The 16,076-nt window shown below is 55.8% G+C and overlaps 1 protein-coding gene across 1 annotated transcript; it reads left to right on the forward strand.

The window, feature by feature from the left end:
* The first annotated feature begins 2,492 nt into the window (after positions 1 to 2,492).
* MAFK (MAF bZIP transcription factor K) lies at positions 2,493 to 14,791 on the forward strand. Its single transcript, XM_079122024.1, has 3 exons — positions 2,493 to 2,686; positions 10,709 to 10,788; positions 11,773 to 14,791. Exons 2-3 carry the CDS (start codon positions 10,753 to 10,755, stop codon positions 12,205 to 12,207), a joined length of 471 nt encoding a protein of 156 aa, XP_078978150.1. The 5' UTR covers positions 2,493 to 2,686; positions 10,709 to 10,752; the 3' UTR covers positions 12,208 to 14,791.
* Positions 14,792 to 16,076: the final 1,285 nt, after the last annotated feature.

The raw sequence follows: 16,076 nt of genomic DNA on the forward strand, positions 1-16,076 counted from the left end.
CCAGCAACTCAGGAGGCTGAGGAAGGATTATAAATTTGAGGCCAGCCTCAGGAACTTAGCGAGGCTCTAAGCACTTAGGAAGACCCTGGCTCAAAATAAAAAATAAAAATAAAAAATGCTGGGCATGTGGCTTAGCAGTTAAGCAAGTGCCCCTGGGCTCAATTCCTGGTACCAAAACAAAAACAAAAACTAAAAACCAACCAAAAATCAACAACACACACATTTTTAGAAGTCTTTTTTTTTTTTTTTTTTTTTTTTTTACTGGAAATTGAATCCAGGGGTGCTTAATCACTGAGCCATACCCCCAGTCCTTTTTGTATTTTATTTAGAGACAGGGTCTCACTAAGTTGCTTAGGGTCTCACTAAGTTGCTGAGGATGGCTTTGAACTCGTGATCCTCCTTCCTCAGCCTCCCGAGCTATGGCATCTTTTTCTTGGTAGGCAGACAAACACTTAGCGCTCAGAATTGCAAGTGTTTTTCCCTAGTATGTAGTTTGTGCTGTGAGTTCACTTGTGTCAATTTTTGCCTTGAATCTTTTTTATGATGTCTGGATTTTTAACAATGATTTTCTTTTATTTTTTTAAATTAAAAAAATATTTTTGTACTCCTGTACCTCCAACCGTCTCAAGAACTTTTTCATCATTTAATGGTTTCTTTTTAAAAAGTTTAAAATGCTGGATCCATTAAAAAATATATACTGGTACATGGTATTGGCAAACTTGGACCCAACTTTATCTTTTTCTAGTTTCTAACGTCTCAGCATTTTTTGTTTAAAAGTCCACATTCAGCTCACTATTTTTTTGGCAGGGGGTGGTGATTCTGGGGATTGAACCCAGGGTTGCTATACCACTGAGTTACTTTTTTATTTTTTATTTTCAGATGGGGTCTTGCTAAGTTGCTGAGGGTCTTACTAAATTGCTGAATTTGGCCTCAAACTTGTGATCCTCCTATCTCAGCCTCTCGAGTTGCTGGGCCAACAGGCATGCACTATCTTGCCAGGCACATTAAAGTCCAGGAAACTGACTCAAAGATGTGAAATAAAGAGAACCCTTTCCCTGAAAAGGTCATGCCCACATGTGACCTGTGTCCCCACTTGGGAAACACCTTTCAAATCCCAGGGGAACCACTCTGAAGACACTTTGTGGAGGGAAACCATTGTCACCTCTGCTGCTATTGATCTGTAGTAGCAGCCAGTGTAAGGGGGTCCTTACAAGCAAGGTGTCTGGAGGTCTCAAGGAGAGTATCCAATGTGAAGGACCACGTGACCACGCAGCGCCCCAGGAGCCTTTGGGAGTAAGAGTAGGTGTCCTCTATAGCAAGAGGCCATGGCGCTTCCTAATTAGAGCCTTGGGTGGTGCTGACCACTTGAGGAGACCCTCAGGCTCCTTGGCAGTTGCTCCTTTTGATTCCCAGGATGTGCGGGTAGCACTACAGATTTGGGAAAGCAGACTTCAAAGATCTTGGGCAGATGCAGCCTATGCCTGTAGGAGTCTGGGCACAACTCCTCCTCTTCAGCTCAGACCAGGAAGGCCTCATCAGGCAGCTCCTGGTTCTGAGGGAGGGACCCAGAAACACAGTTGGGTGCTTGAGCAGGGGCTGGCCCTCTCATCCCAATGACTTAGAATGGTCATCCTCCAGCTCTGCCCACCTGGGGGAGGAAGAGGAGCAGCTGCCCTCAGGGGGCTGGCCCCATCTGAGGGTCAGTCTCAGGAGTCCTAAAGCTGGGGTCACTTGCCCACCTTTGGTCCACTTGTGCTCTGGTTTCAGATGGGCCCGGGTTTCTCCTGCTCCTGAACACTGAGGTAGTCAATCAATAATCATTTATAATAATATCTTTACAGTATTGTTTTCACAAAGAGAAGAAATAGTGTCCTTTATGCATTGCTTGGTCAAGCGAGAAAACAAAGGACAAAGGGGGGTGTTGGTCAGTCAGTGGGGAACACCAGGCATCTCTTCTTCCTCTGTGGGGCCCACCTGCCCTGCAGCGTGGGTGCTGGGACCCTGGACCCATTTCTAGCGCCCAGTACACTTCCCCTTTGACCTGTGACCTGGGCATAAGCAAGCTGTTCTCCACTCCCTGTGCGGGGCCCCTAGGAGTCCTCAGCACCCGTGGCTCCGCGTGGTTCGCCCCCAGAACCATAGTGGGTGGCGGGGGGTGTGTCTCAGGTACGGAGGATGACACTATGCCCCATGGTGTGTGCCTGCGAACTGTGGGGTGTCGAGACGCCTCGAGGACTCCTGGAGCTCGCCTGTCATGCCCCGGCCGGGGTGGGGCGCAGGGTCACCACGCAGACACCTGCGTAGGCGGGCACAGGTGCAGACTCCAGCTCGGTTCCAGGTGGGCAACTACTTGGCACAGGGGCTGCCGAGCGGCAAGCGGGCCAAACCCGAGGGGCGTGGCCGAGGGCTGGGCGTCGGAGCGGGGCGGAGTCTCTGCGGGCGGGGCTGGGCCTGGGGGCGGGGCGGGCGCTGACGCGCGCCGACGCGCGATCCCGGAAGCGGTGTCAGCGCTGGAGCCGGCGGCGGGCGCGGCGGCGGCGGCGGCGGGCGGCGGGTACTTGTTGTTCTTCACGAAGTCGGAGCCCGAGCGCTAGCGGAGGCGGCGACCCGGGGGGGCACGAGAGCGAGGAGCGGCGAAGAGAGCGCGTGCCCGCAAGGAGCCGCCGCGCCCCGGCCGCGAGGCCAGGTGAGGGGCGGCGGCCGGGCCGCTGGACGGGACGCGACGGGGCGGGCGGGGAGGGCTGGACGCGGCTCGGCGGGGCGGCGGGGCGGCGGGCCGCCTGGCAGCTGAGTCACGGGCACCGGGGCCGCCGGGCCCGGCCGAGACCCGCAGGCGCACCTGCCCGACGGCCGCCCGCCGCTCTCGCACATGCCGCGGGACCGAGCTCGCCGGTGGCGCCCGGCCGTCAGTGGGACCCGGACTCAGCAGTGCCGAGGCACCATGACCCGCCCGGGCGCGACAGGCACGTGCAGGAGGCCGCCGCTCACCTGCAGCTGCTGCGCGGCGGGGAAGCCCGCGCTCAGACACTTCCTGAGTGGCGCGACTCCCGCCCAAGGCAGGGTGCACGTGCCCCCGAGGGGGTAGGGGCGAGCCAGTCTCCCGGGCGGCCTTGGTGGCTGGTGTCACTTGCTAATCAGCTGACCTGCCAGGGGTGCCGGAAGGAAGGCCGCGATGTGGAAGCCATGGGTGGGGAGGACGGCAGGTGACAGTCTTGGCGAGCGAGTCACTTCCGTCACTTTCCTCAGGTGTGGTCAGGGGCCAAGGTCTCTTCCAACTCCTAGTGGGTGTTCTTCTGTGCTCCTGTGGGGTTAGCCAACAGGTATCTTTTACTCTGCGGCTGGCCTCTGCACACTTCAGGGGAGCCAGGGAGCAGGGGCAAGAAATGAGGCAAGTCTAGAAAATCACAGGTCACAGAAAGCCTTGTGGTCTCTGAGGCCTGTCTTAAGTCTGCTTTCTGGCTCCGTTCCCCCTCGTATACTCACCCAGTGCCAGCACTTTGGCTACATGCATTTGCCCTGTTCCTATAGTAGTCTGTGTATACGAAGGCTGGCAGCTAGCTCCCTGCTCTTGGATCTCATGTTAGAGATTGTACCCTGGCTTGCTTTTCATGAAGCTGGTAGCATAGGAAGAAATTGGATGCACCTATCGGCTCATTCAGTTGACAGGCACAACCCTGCTCTTGCTGGTGCCTGGCCCCAGGAAGCAGCAGACCCTAAGCCTTCCACATAGCCTGGTAGAAGTCTGTGGCTAGACCTGCTTTCCCCTTGACCCATCAGGATGGGCTCTAGGACCCCTTTATTGGCATTGATGAGTGACAGTGAGGTTGTAGAAGGCATCTTGGTGAAGTACAAGTGCAGGATCTGATGCCTCTTGAGATGGACTTCTTTAAGCCTGGCGGTTTCAGGGTCAGGGAGGTTTTTTTTTTTGTTTTTGTTTTGGTAACAGATATTGAACCCAGGGGTGCTTAACCACTGAGCCACCTCCCCAGCTTTTTATTTTGAGATAGGGTTTTGCTAAGGGCTTAGGGCTTCACTAAGTTGCTGAAGCTGGCTTTGAACTTGAGATCCTCCTGTCTTAGCCTCCTGAGCTGCTTAAAAAAAAGTAGTCTAATCAGGTGAATGGGATCAGAAGAGGTGTAGGTGGGCTGTGCACTGTGGGCAGCCATCACCATCCATGAGAACTTCCCTCCTTAGGCAGCCCAGTTGGAATGTCTGAGTCTGACCTTGGCAGAGGGGGGCCTGTTTTTATCACTTAAAACTAGCCCTTTCTTTACTCCAAAGTAGAACATTTAATAAGGCAAAAAGCAAACTGAGCTTTCCTCTGGAGCACATTTGCTTTTTATACTTGGACCAGCGGGGTCAGAGGGACCAGTTCCAAGTCCAGTGTTTCGTACTTTCCAGGTGGTTGCTAAAATGGGAGTTAGATAGAGGGTATTTGGGAAGCCAGCTTTTACCAGGTGTCGCCCTTTCTCCAGCACCTAGACCCTGCTGTGGAGGAAGACTGTTTACCCACCGACCATTCTTTGTCCACAACTTGCAGCTTTTGGGGCTGTGGGATGGCTCCAGCGTTTGTTTACAGTCCCTGTCTAGACCGAGAAGAAGTTGTGCCTGTTTCTGCTCTGGCCTTTTCTGAGGCGGGAATCTTCTGCAGTGGGCTTTCTGGATTTCAGGTCCTGTCCACACGGGAAATGGAAATCCGGCCAGCTGGGAGAGTTCTGTGTGGTGCTCCTGAGAGCAGTAAACAGTGACTCACACTCTACTCCCCACCCTCCCGGTTGTCGTTAATGGAAGATGTGTTGCTCTGATATTCACTTTTGCTTTTCATAAGTCACAGACCTCGTGTTTCCTCTTTCTTACGGTTCAGAAAACTGAAAGTGTTATCTGAAAATACGTAGATTTCAGAGCAGGTAGACATGAACCTGAGTGATCCCGCACGTGGTCCATTGCATCTTCCACTGCAGGTGAGGGGCGACCGCCAGGGATTGTTCTCTGACTGGGTTAGGGTCGGCAGCTGGGCATCAGGTCTGGTCTGGTACCTGTCTGCTTTTCAGTGCTGCCCTCTGGTGTTTTGGGGGTGGGAAGGGTAAATACCTTACCTAGGCTCCCTGCTTCCTACTCCCTGCTGGAGCCCGGTGCCTGCATATGCAGCAGACCTTTCTCAATGGCTGGGTACTCTGTGGGGAACTGAAGTAGATAAGACCTATTTTCTCCTTGCCAGGCGCTGCTCCCTGCACTTAGGAGGCCTGCCTGTCAACAGAAAGTTCTAGAACCAGGTCTTGTTCCAAGGTGATTTCTTGCCCCAAAGAACCTACAGCTGGGAGGACTTTCTGGAAGAAATGTGTTGTGGGGGTGGGCTATGGCCAGTGCAGCCAGGGTCTATTGGGAGCCAGAAGAGGAGGGCTGGGATGGTGACAGAGACGGGGATTAGGGGCTCAGGAGGGACCTCACAGTCTCCACCTACCTGGGGGACTCTGTTTGAGGCACCATGGTCAGAATTGGGGTCTTGTTGAGCCAACGCTGTGTTCAGGTAGAAGCCAGGACCTGAGCTGAGGCAATGGTGTGGGCAGAAGAACTTGAGGACTAGGTTGTTGAACCCTGGTCACAGAGGAGACAGAGGAGAGGGACTTAGAAATAATTCCACCTGGGTGATGGGGTGCTGTTACCACCTAAGCTGGAGACCCAGAAGGAGGGGCTTTACAGGAAAGATAGGCAGGTCTTTGACCTTGGTTTTTCCCAGGGAACATCCCTAGCCCAGCCTTGAGGTTGGGAGTTAGCTGAAACCCTAAGATGATTGAGGACAGAAAAGGACCCTTAAGGGGAGCTGGCAGCAGAGGGAACACTCAGTGAGGTGGGGGTCAGGGGCACAGTGGTGCTGGAGGGGGCATGCCATGCACCTGTCAGCCTCTGCAGCCCCTGCCTGAGTCACCTCTGAATGTAAGCTGGGATGACACAGCTTCCTGCGACTGCAGACACAAGGTGACCAGACGTCCTCTGAGCTGGGCAGACAGTCGTGTCTTGCTGGAGGGCGTCCAGCCAGGGCCAGGCTGCAGGACAGCACTGCACACCGAGGGGGCTATGTCCAGGGGCAGAAGGAAGACTTCCCGGTCTTCAGTGGGCTGGGAAATTGCTAGCGCTTCTGTGGGACCAGCCGGGGTTACTGCTGGTTGGCACTCTTTGACAAGTGCCCACTGGGTGCCAGTGCTGTGTCGGCCCTGCCTCCCCTGTGGCTCCTAGGAAGGGCACTTGGCTTTGGGTGCTTATAGAAGGTTTTCTAACTCCTGAGCAGAGGTAACCATGGCCTTGGAGGCTTCAGGTTTTGTGAACTTGCACCCACTAGGGTGAGGGGTTGAAGAGTGAGGACTGTCACCAAGTCCAGCTGGGAGTTTGGATCTGCTCTCCTCAGAGTATGTGCCCAGTTCCTGGTCTTCCTCCTGCCGCTCCTCCTTCCCCCTCTAGAGAGCAGGAATGGTTGGCTGAAAGGGGCAGGGGCTGACCTGTAGTCATTGTCACCCCCAAAGAACAAGAGGCTTACCTGGATCCCACCCAGCTCCACATCTGAGCTCCATCAAATGGTGAGTCAGAGGGTCCTGGTTAGTCATTTATCTCCTTAAGCATCAGGACCCTTTGGAACTGTTTGGAACCTCCTTTTCTCCTAGGCAGCTACCCTAGCACTATTATATAGGGCCATGGTGCTGGGCTGCCACCTGACTTTGGAGAAAACCCCACCCCCATGGCCAGGCCGTTCTTCTCATTGTGTGCCTGGGAAGTCTGAGGATGTAAATGCCCCCAGGTGCAGTCAGGGCAGTGGGTGACCAGGGAAGAGTGACTGGAAGTTGAACAGTAAAGAATAATCCATGGGGGCTGGGATTGTGGCTCAGTGGTTGAGTGTGTGTTTAGCACGCTGTGAGGCACTGGGTTTGATCCCCAGCACCACATAAAACTAAATAAATGAAACAATTTAATGTGTCCATCTGCAACTAAAAAAAAAAAAAAAAAAAAGATAATCCATAGAATGGGAAGTGTCCTGCTTTCTGAAAGGTCCTTTTCTGGGCTGTTGAGTCAGGCCACCTGCCCTGCCCCGCAGGATGCCCAGGCTGGGATTCAGATCCTCTGCTGCATGCCTTCCTGCTTTTTATGGGACTCGGGCCTCCTGCCTGGATCTATCCTGAAATAGGAGGGTTCCCCACCCTGGCTCCCTAATCATGTGAAGTGGACATCACCAGGGAAGGCTGGCATGCCCTCTGAGAATATGGATGGACACAGTTGATCCCTTTTTAGATGTTAGAACAGCGGTCACCTGAAAGGTGTTCCATGTGCACACGCCGACTGAACCTTTGCAGTGTTGGGCCTTTGTGGAAGGTAAGCGCTTCACCACTGTGAACCTTCTTGACCAGTTGCCTGTCCTGGCGGGCAGCGCGTTCCCCTGCTCACCCAGGTCAGGAAATGCTTGCATGAAGGGGGAACAGATACCAGTGTCTCAGAATTCGGCTGCTGAACTTCTCTGACTTTTCTGGAATTAGCTCAGGGCATGGAGTCTTTGTGCTTTTGGCTGATGGGCATTAGATGGAAGACGCAGAGCACCCTCACCAGAAGCTGCCTGAGAGAGGCCTGCCTTGAGCCACAGTCCCAGGAAGAGGGCTTCTCTGGGGCTTCCTGTGGGCTTCACACACCCTCCTGCCTGGAGTCTCAACCCAGGCTCAGAAAGGAGTCTTCTCATAAGGTGTGCCCTGTGGCCCTCGAGGTCAGTGGCTCACAGAGCCCCCTCAGAACACTTTTAAGTCACTTGTTTTACAGACTCTTTTTCACATAAACGAAACTCTCCTGGGACTGGAGGTGCAGCTCAATGGTGGCATGCTTGCCTGGCCTGGCCAAGGCCTTGGGTTCCATACCCAGCCACTACAGAAAACCAGAACAAAGTAGAACTCTCCCTTGAACCTCGTTCCAAAGGCCAGTTGTCATTTTTCTTGCCTTTGATGTTTAAAGCAACTTGAGGTCAGTACTTCATGGGTGTACTTTGTGAGTTTTGGGCAGAGGCACCAGTGTACCCACAGACTGGGTTCATGAGAAGCGCCATGCCTGGGCTGCCCCTGTGCCTGGCACCTGGTGGAGGGGCAGAACCTTGACCTGCAGCCCATCTGTGCTCACCTTTCGTGTGGGCAGATGTTGACTGAGTTGTCCCAGCAGAGGAGCCAGGCTTCTGCAGCAGAACCAGGCTCCTGAGGCAAAAGGCAGACCTCATCTGCCTGAGGAAACAGGCGGTTTTGTGCACACACAGTGCTGCTGGGGCTCCTGCCTGCACCCCACCCAGCACGTCCCCTGGCCTGGACTGCTGGGCTGGGCTCCCAGGAGGGCCTGGTGCTCAGGAGTGGGTGCCGGTGTGGTGGTGGGAAACCCAGGTATGGTTTCTTTCAGTGTCACCTGCTAGGCCCAGCCTGGGCCCTTTGTTTCCTCCCTCATTTTTCTAAGGAGGTGACCCATGAAGAGCAGAGGGTCTGCTTGTCCCTAGTGTTGTTCCATGTGGAAGAGGAGTCTTGGAAAAAGGGCAGGTTTGCCTATATCTCCGCAGTCCTCCGGTTCCTTGAGATGGCAGGCCTGAGGACTGAGGGAAGGTCTTCGCTTCCCCTGGGCCTGAGCAGGGACCCCTGTAGGTTGCTTTCTTCAGTGGTCTTGGGTCCCCAGAAGCCATTTGAGGTGGTTGTGGTAGGCTCAGAGCTGGCAGATGGAGTCCAAGCCAGGAGAGTGACCTATCTTGCCACCCAAGGGTCCTCAAACTCATGGAAGGGGTGGCCTGATTGTGGTCACCTGGAGGCTGAGTCCCTACCCCATGCACAATCTGGCCCTCAGTTGTCCCACCACTGTGGTCACAGGAGGCGATTCCTTCGTGGAAAGGTCTGGCCCTCAGCTCCCAGTGGAGCACAGCATATCACCCTTGGGTCTGACCACAGGCCCCTTCCCTGGCACCTTTCTTTTCCACTGGCCTCAGGGGCCCTAGCAAGCGCCATACGGGTGGGAGGGGCGTCCTTGTGTGGGAATGTGAGCGGCTCTGTAAACAGCTGGTGACTCACCACATAGTTATGTCACTGACTTGTAGTTGCTGGAAGAGGTGCCTGGTCCCTCCTCCCTCCCATGGAAAAGTTTCTCATGGAGCTCCCAGGCCCCTGGGTCCTTCAGGTCCCTCACAGGGTGGCCAGAGCCCAGGGCTTCTTCAGTGTCTCTATAACCCAGGGTGGAAGGGGGGGCATGCCTTGGGGCCCCCACATCATGGGGTCAAGTCATGTTGGAAAGCAACTCTTACCTCCCTCTATGATCACCCTGAACTGCCGCTTGTCCATTTCAGGCCCTGGTGTGTAAGGGGTCAGGATGCTCGTTCAGTCCCTCCCATACGAGCAACCCCAAGCCTACCTGAGGTTCCCCCAGCTGGCCCCTGCTGTCCATCATCAACCTCCGTGGGAGCAGCTGGAGTCTCCAGGGTGCTGGGTCCTGTGTAGTTTAGAGAGTGGCAGGACCGGGGTCTACAAGGCAAGGGGCAGTGGAGGTCACCCCATGCTGCACCCCTCTTTGGTGTGTTTCTCTGATGTTGCTTCTGCTCAGCTTATCTTGTTCCTGGAATGTGGGGGTGGGGTGTGGCCCATCCCGTGGCCATCCGTGTTTCTCCCCTTTCTTCCTCAGTTGTTAGAATGAATGAGTTTGTTTACTGTCTGACAACCTCGGGATGTCGTGATGTCTTCGCAGAGGCCTGACCTGAAGTCATGATTGCTTTTGGGCTTCTCCATTTCTATGGCAACCATCAGGGGTTGGCTATTTCCCAAGGTCGCCATGGCAACTATCAGAGGGGAATCATGCTTGGGATGCTTTGGCTGGGTTTTTCATGAATGATTAGAATGTGTGACATAATGCATACTCTAAAATAAGAAGGGCAGGTGGCGGGGACAAGTCTCGCCAGACTATTGATTAGTTCTGCAAGGTGGCCATGACTCCTCACTGCCCATCTCTGGCCCTTGTTGTGAATCTGTTGCCCACCAGGAGCCCCCACCCATCCTTGGGGCCCCAGAGTCACCTGGGCAGCCCAGGGCAGTGAGGCTGAGGTGGTGATGTCACAGCTTCAGTTCTCTTCCCCATGGTAGGTGCCAGGGACAGGTGAGCTGGGTGGGGCTGGGGAAAGGTTTCAAGTGCTCTGCTCCATCCCCAAGAGGGGGCTTTCTGAAAGGGCCTCCTTCTCCCTGCTGGGTCTGAATCAGTCAGAGCTCTTGCCAGGCAGGGTCATTGTCCAGGTGTGTGGCCATTCTTGGAAGTGGCTTTGCGACCGGGCTGTGGTCTATTGGACATAGCACCTTATACCTCACTTGTGCCAACACCTTGTGAGGTAGGAGGGGAGTGAGGACAGGAAGCAACAACTGCCATGCCAGGCCTTCACTCCTCAGTCCTGGTGGCCCCGGCACATGCTAGGTTTGGGGGCAGCAAGGGACCACCTGGCTGCTGGGCCTGGGTACCAGGGTTCTGGCTGTTCTGTGAGCTGTGTTGGAGTGTCAGCTGAGGCTGGGTCTTACTGGAGCCTCCTGGGCAGATGGGCTGGGGGACCCCCTCAGGATGTTCTTGGGGCACTGTGACTGGCTATCTCCTGGGAGCCTCCTGCAGTGATTCAGTGCACATTCCTGAGCTCACCAGGGCCTAACCCATGCTTCCTCTGTGCTCTTCTGTGTTTCTGCAGTTACAGTTTCCCAGCACTTCCGTCCTGGTGATTGTGCCCGGGTTATGACGACTAATCCCAAGCCCAACAAGGCGTTAAAGGTATGGTGGGTGGCAGCCCTGGGCGCAGACATGGGAAAGATTTGTCCTGGCCAGGAAGCTCCCCATTTCTCAGGATTGCCCTTAGGGTGTGAGGAAAGCCCTGCCCCTGAGAATAGGTGGGACTGTGGACTAGGAGAACATTCTCAACAGAGGTGGGTGACACACCAGGGATGTAGCCTGGGAGAACCTGCCGTGACCTCCAGGTATTGACTCCCAGGCCAAGGGGTAGATGCCTGCCAGCTGGGGCTGTGTCCATGGGTCCTACTCCTGCCTGAATTCAATTCCCAGTATCAGGCGTGGGCAGAGTGGCCTCCAGTGGGCGGGTGCCCAGTTCCGATGACCTGGCTCCATCTGTGCTGGTGCTTGCTGCCTCCTGGGCCCTCAGCTTCTGTGACAGGGTGCCCTGGGTTGGTTTTCATGTTTTGGGGCTCTTGGGAGTTGTGTACAGAGCTGGGACTCTGTGTTTGCTCCATATCATCTCTGGGGTCCCTGTTCCCTTGAGGTGGCTCTGCCTGGCCAGACCCTGGTTTCACTCTGATAGGCTGATGGGCAGGTAGTAGGGGAAGACTGAGCCACCATGCCTCACCCTGGAAGGGCTGGTTGAGATCCTCCTGGATCAGTCTCCAGTGTTGGAACATCCCATGGGAAGGATACCTGTGCCCTGTGTCCTTATGGAACCTGGGAGGCTGACAGTGACGGGTAGGGGGGTGGTGTTACCTCTGGCCTTCCTTAGGGAACAGCTATCAGGTCCTCCCTATTCGATAGGGTCATAGCAACAGCAGCAGCTGTTCTTAGGGCTGCCTGATGTGGCCTCGCAGTGCTACGTCATGTGCACAGTGTCCCCATTGTAGAAGAGGGGGCCAGCCCCAGATAGAGGGCAGGTCAGTGCTACTGCTGAGTCTTTCTATTGCCCAAAACCAGCTCTGGGCTGCCTGAGGTCAGACACCCCAAGTGCCCTGGTGCTGACCCCGTGTGGCCCTGCAGGTCAAGAAGGAGGCGGGCGAGAACGCCCCTGTGCTCAGCGATGATGAGCTGGTGTCCATGTCCGTGCGGGAGTTGAACCAGCACCTCCGGGGGCTCACTAAGGAGGAGGTCACCCGCCTGAAGCAGCGCCGGCGCACACTCAAGAACCGTGGATACGCAGCCAGCTGCCGCATCAAGCGGGTGACGCAGAAAGAGGAGCTGGAGCGGCAGCGGGTGGAGCTGCAGCAGGAGGTGGAGAAGCTGGCTCGCGAGAACAGCAGCATGCGGCTGGAGCTGGACGCCCTGCGCTCCAAGTACGAGGCCCTGCAGACCTTCGCCCGCACGGTGGCCCGTGGGCCTGTCACGCCAACCAAGGTGGCCACGACCAGCGTCATCACCATCGTCAAGTCCACAGAGATCTCCTCCACCTCTGTGCCCTTCTCAGCCGCGTCCTAGTGCCTGCTTGGGCCGTGAGGCAGCACTTCCCTCGTGCCTGCCCAGGGTCCTGGCACAGACTCTAAACACCAGTCCATTGCAGACCCCTCAGGGCTGAGAGCGGGGACAAGCGAGGTGCCTGATGAAGAGTAGGCTCTTGTGAGCCGGGCGCTGCACGCTGCTCATGCACACACACGTGCACACACACTCATGTCCCATCCCTTCTCCCCAGAGGTGTCTGTTTTCAGGAGTCGATGGGAGGACAACTCTACAGTCCCCTGCAGGTTCTGCCAGGAGGAACACCCCAGGAGGGGCCCCTGCAGCTGGGTGCAGGGCTCACCTTCCACTCCTCCTGTGAGCAGCCTTTAACACCGTCCCGCCATGGCTTCCACCTGCGCCAGGCCCCCTGTGCTGACCTCACCGAGCTCTGGCTGCCCCTGGAGAGGGGTGGAGGGAGCTCACAGTCGGCTCTGGTCTTCCAGTTGTCCCGTTGAAGCGCGCTACAATGCGCGTTAGCCCTTCGCACCAGGCCTGCATCCTGGGAGGCAGATCTAGGAACGTCTGAGTGGCTGTGTGTGTGTGTCTGTGTGCTGTGGGCCTGCTGTCACAGAGCTTGTATGCCAGAAGCACCAGGGTCATGTGGAAGGCTTGTCCAGTATGTTTGCAGAGAGTTGAGTGTATGTTGTGAAGTTTCCCTTGTGTTCTGTGAGCCAAGGAAGTTGCCCAGCAAGGCCCAGCAGCAGAGCCAGCTAGCTTTCTGCCAACCTGCTGGCCATCCCTGGATCTCAGCAAGGTGAGGGGCAGGAGCATCCCACCAGCTGGTGGAAAGCAGGTCTTGGTTTCCCTGGGGCTGCTTCTGGCTGGCTGTGCTCAGCAGGGTGGAGAAGGTGGAGATTTGGGGCCTGTGGGGAAAGCTTTGTGTGGTCTGGAGAGGAGTTGAGGCCTCAGGGATGTTGGTGGACAAGGAGGAGGTGGTTGATGTCCCGTGTGGAGTATCGGATGGAACACTGTGCTTCCCACTGCTGGGGGGAGGTGGGTAAGGATGGGGTGGGAGCCCTGGAGATGGGGCCCGGGCACCAGAACATGAAAGAGGCCCAAGCGTGCAACGTGCTGGGTCAGAGGGCACAGCCAGGATCTCCTCGTGGACATGCCTCTTGAGATCAGCCGGGAGCCCCTAGATGGGCTTGGGCACAGACAGGTCCCTGTGCCTTGGTGCTTGACCATTGCCTGGAGCCTTCGCCTGCTCTTCCTCATGGAGCTCTGAGCCACTTGTGGTCTTGGGGATCCTTCCGGGGCTTCCTTTTCCAGAGCACTGCTGCAGGGCACCCTCCTGTGCCTGGGGGGATTGGGCTTGGGCACTCCGGTATGGGGTGAGCTGGTGGAGTGTGAGCCTGTGCCCTGCTACCAACTGGAAGCCACCACATGGGACGGGCAGTGAGGGGATTCCAGCCCCTAGCCCCCAGTTCCCTCCTGGCCTGACCTCTGCCCCCAGCAAGCTGCCACGTCCATGTGTAGACAGTCCCAAGGGCTGCAGCGTGGTTCTGAGTCTACTGTCAGAAGTGGATAGAAAGTGTCAGGGGCTCTGGTGGCACCACCATGTGGCTGGTCCTCCTTCAGGTCCAGGGCAATGCTAATGGTTGGCCAAGCTGCAGCCCAGCCACGCAGGGTCACACTGGAGCCTCAGAGCAGGAGGCTCTGCAGGGCACTTGAAGCTGTCGATACCATAGCCATGGTAGGTAATCCATATTGGATATCAATAAGGGCCGTGGGGAAATATTTAAAGAGAGAAAAAGAATATATATATATATATATAAAATTATATACACATTTTATCGTACAGATTTTTCATAAGTTTTTCTTTTCCAGTTTGATACTGTAGATCTTTAGTGCAGAGTTGTGTTGGACGGGGAGGGATGGGTGAGCTGCCCTCCCTGGTGTGTGCTGGGCCCAGGAATGAGGCCTAGCCCAGCAGGCACCCTGCTTGGTGGGTGGCCCCTAGGGCAGGCCATACAGTTGCAAGTTCTGTCTAGCCCCAGGGGTCTCACATCTCTGGGATGTGGCAGGCGGGTGGCAGCTGGTTGTGGGTAGCTTCTCACACTTGGCCTGTGGTGCTGTGCTAGAGAGGGGGCTTCCTACCCTCAGCCTCCAGGATGCCCGCGGGCACAGGGCCAGGGAAGGAAGTGGCACATTCTGCTTTGCCTTTGAGATCACTGAAATTTCATTGTCACAATTTAATATATGAAATTTTTTTTTTATTTAAGAAAAAAGACAAGGACCTCTTTGTCGTGGGTTTGTTTTGTCTTGCGTCTCAGACCTCCCAAAGAGGGCAAGCTCCATCTTTCCCAGGTGGCCAGGCGCTCCCTCGACATGCCACGCACACGCGTCCTGGTCTACTAGTCGCAGTTCCATTTCAATATTTATTTTATTTTATTTTTTGCTGCTTTTCCTGTGATATAAATTATTGAGAGGAGATCATAGCTGTGGACCCACATCTGTGCCCGTGCCCACCTGCCCCAGCTCACAGCCACCACCTAATTTATTGCTGTACACATCGCTGCTCTGACTGCTTTTGTACCTTTGCAATAAAGAACCTCCTGGTTTCAGATGCTTGTGCGTAGCTGGTACTCTGAGTCAAGGGCCTGGTTCCCTGGGCTGTTGGGGTGGGCTGGGCAGGTGCCCCCTCCCATTTCCTTGCCTTTCTCTCCTGGGGAGTTCCTTTAGGACCTGGGCCCATGGTCTGAACAAGGGGCAGCCCTGGGATGGCAGCTTCTACCTCTGCTCCTGGCTCGTTGCTAGCTGGCAGGTAGAATTCCTGAGTGCCCTGTCCCACGCTGGCCAGAGCCTCTGGTGGTCAGTACAACCTCTGCCTAGAGCTAGGAGCCACAGAGGTCTGAGTTTCCTTCCCTGTAGGGTGGACACCCCCACAGGCCAGGCTGCTGCCCAGCTTTGCTGGGGTGGGCTCTAAGATAAATCTGCAGGAAGTTTGGAGGGGGGCTGGGTCTGTTGAGAGCAGAGTAAAGCCCCTGCACTGGCTTAAAGCAAGCAGGCAGCTCCAAAAAGCCGAGGACAGCCAGGCTGTCCTGAGCAGACGCTGTTCCTCTGGCCTGTTCCGTGGTGAGCAGCCCCAACCTTGTCATCCTTAGAGGGGCAAATGGGGCAGCACTGTCTGCAGCCTCAGGAGTGAGTCCTGCTTCTGGGAGGCTCCAACCCCCAAGTCCACTTTCCTGTGGCCTCTGCTGACCAGGGAGTGTACACTAGAACTTCAGAGTGTGCCTGACCCAGTGGGGTTTTTATCTGCTGAGGCCACAGTGAGGTGATACTAGGAAAGGCAACAATGGCGTCCCCAGCTAAGCCAGACCTCATTGCAGTGCCTGGGGACCCTGGCCCCAGCTGGATTCCCCGAGGCTGCAAGCCTGCAGTTGAGCTCGGAGCCCGGAATTCTGGCCCAGGCTCTTGGAGGCAGTAGGCAGAGAGGGAAGCTGTGAAAGTAGACAATGCCCCCAGCCCACACCAGGCCAGCCTTTCTCAGAAAGGAGACCATCCCCAGGCAGTCCAGCTCACACAAAACCAGATCCCCAGAAAGGAAGCCACCCCCAGGCCACCCAGCCCATGCCAGGCCTCCATTCCCTCATGTGGGTCCCTAGTGACTTTTAGCTGGGCCATTTCACAGATGGGAACACTGAGGCCTAGGCAAGTCAGGTAACTTTGCTTAATGCTGGGTAGGCAAGCCAGTTTCTGCCTGCCAAGCAGCCACTTCCTCTGCCCCTGTGGGGGCTGTAACTGGGGCGCCCCTCTTCATCAGCCCTAATGAGACTGAAGCCACTCAGCCACCCACCTCTCCTCCCTCATGTGCCCATGTTTCCCTCAAAAGATGAGTGGAGCTCAGCCTG

Source organism: Sciurus vulgaris (genome assembly GCF_902686455.1).
Source record: "Sciurus vulgaris genome assembly, chromosome: 18".
Lineage (NCBI taxonomy): Eukaryota > Metazoa > Chordata > Mammalia > Rodentia > Sciuridae > Sciurus > Sciurus vulgaris.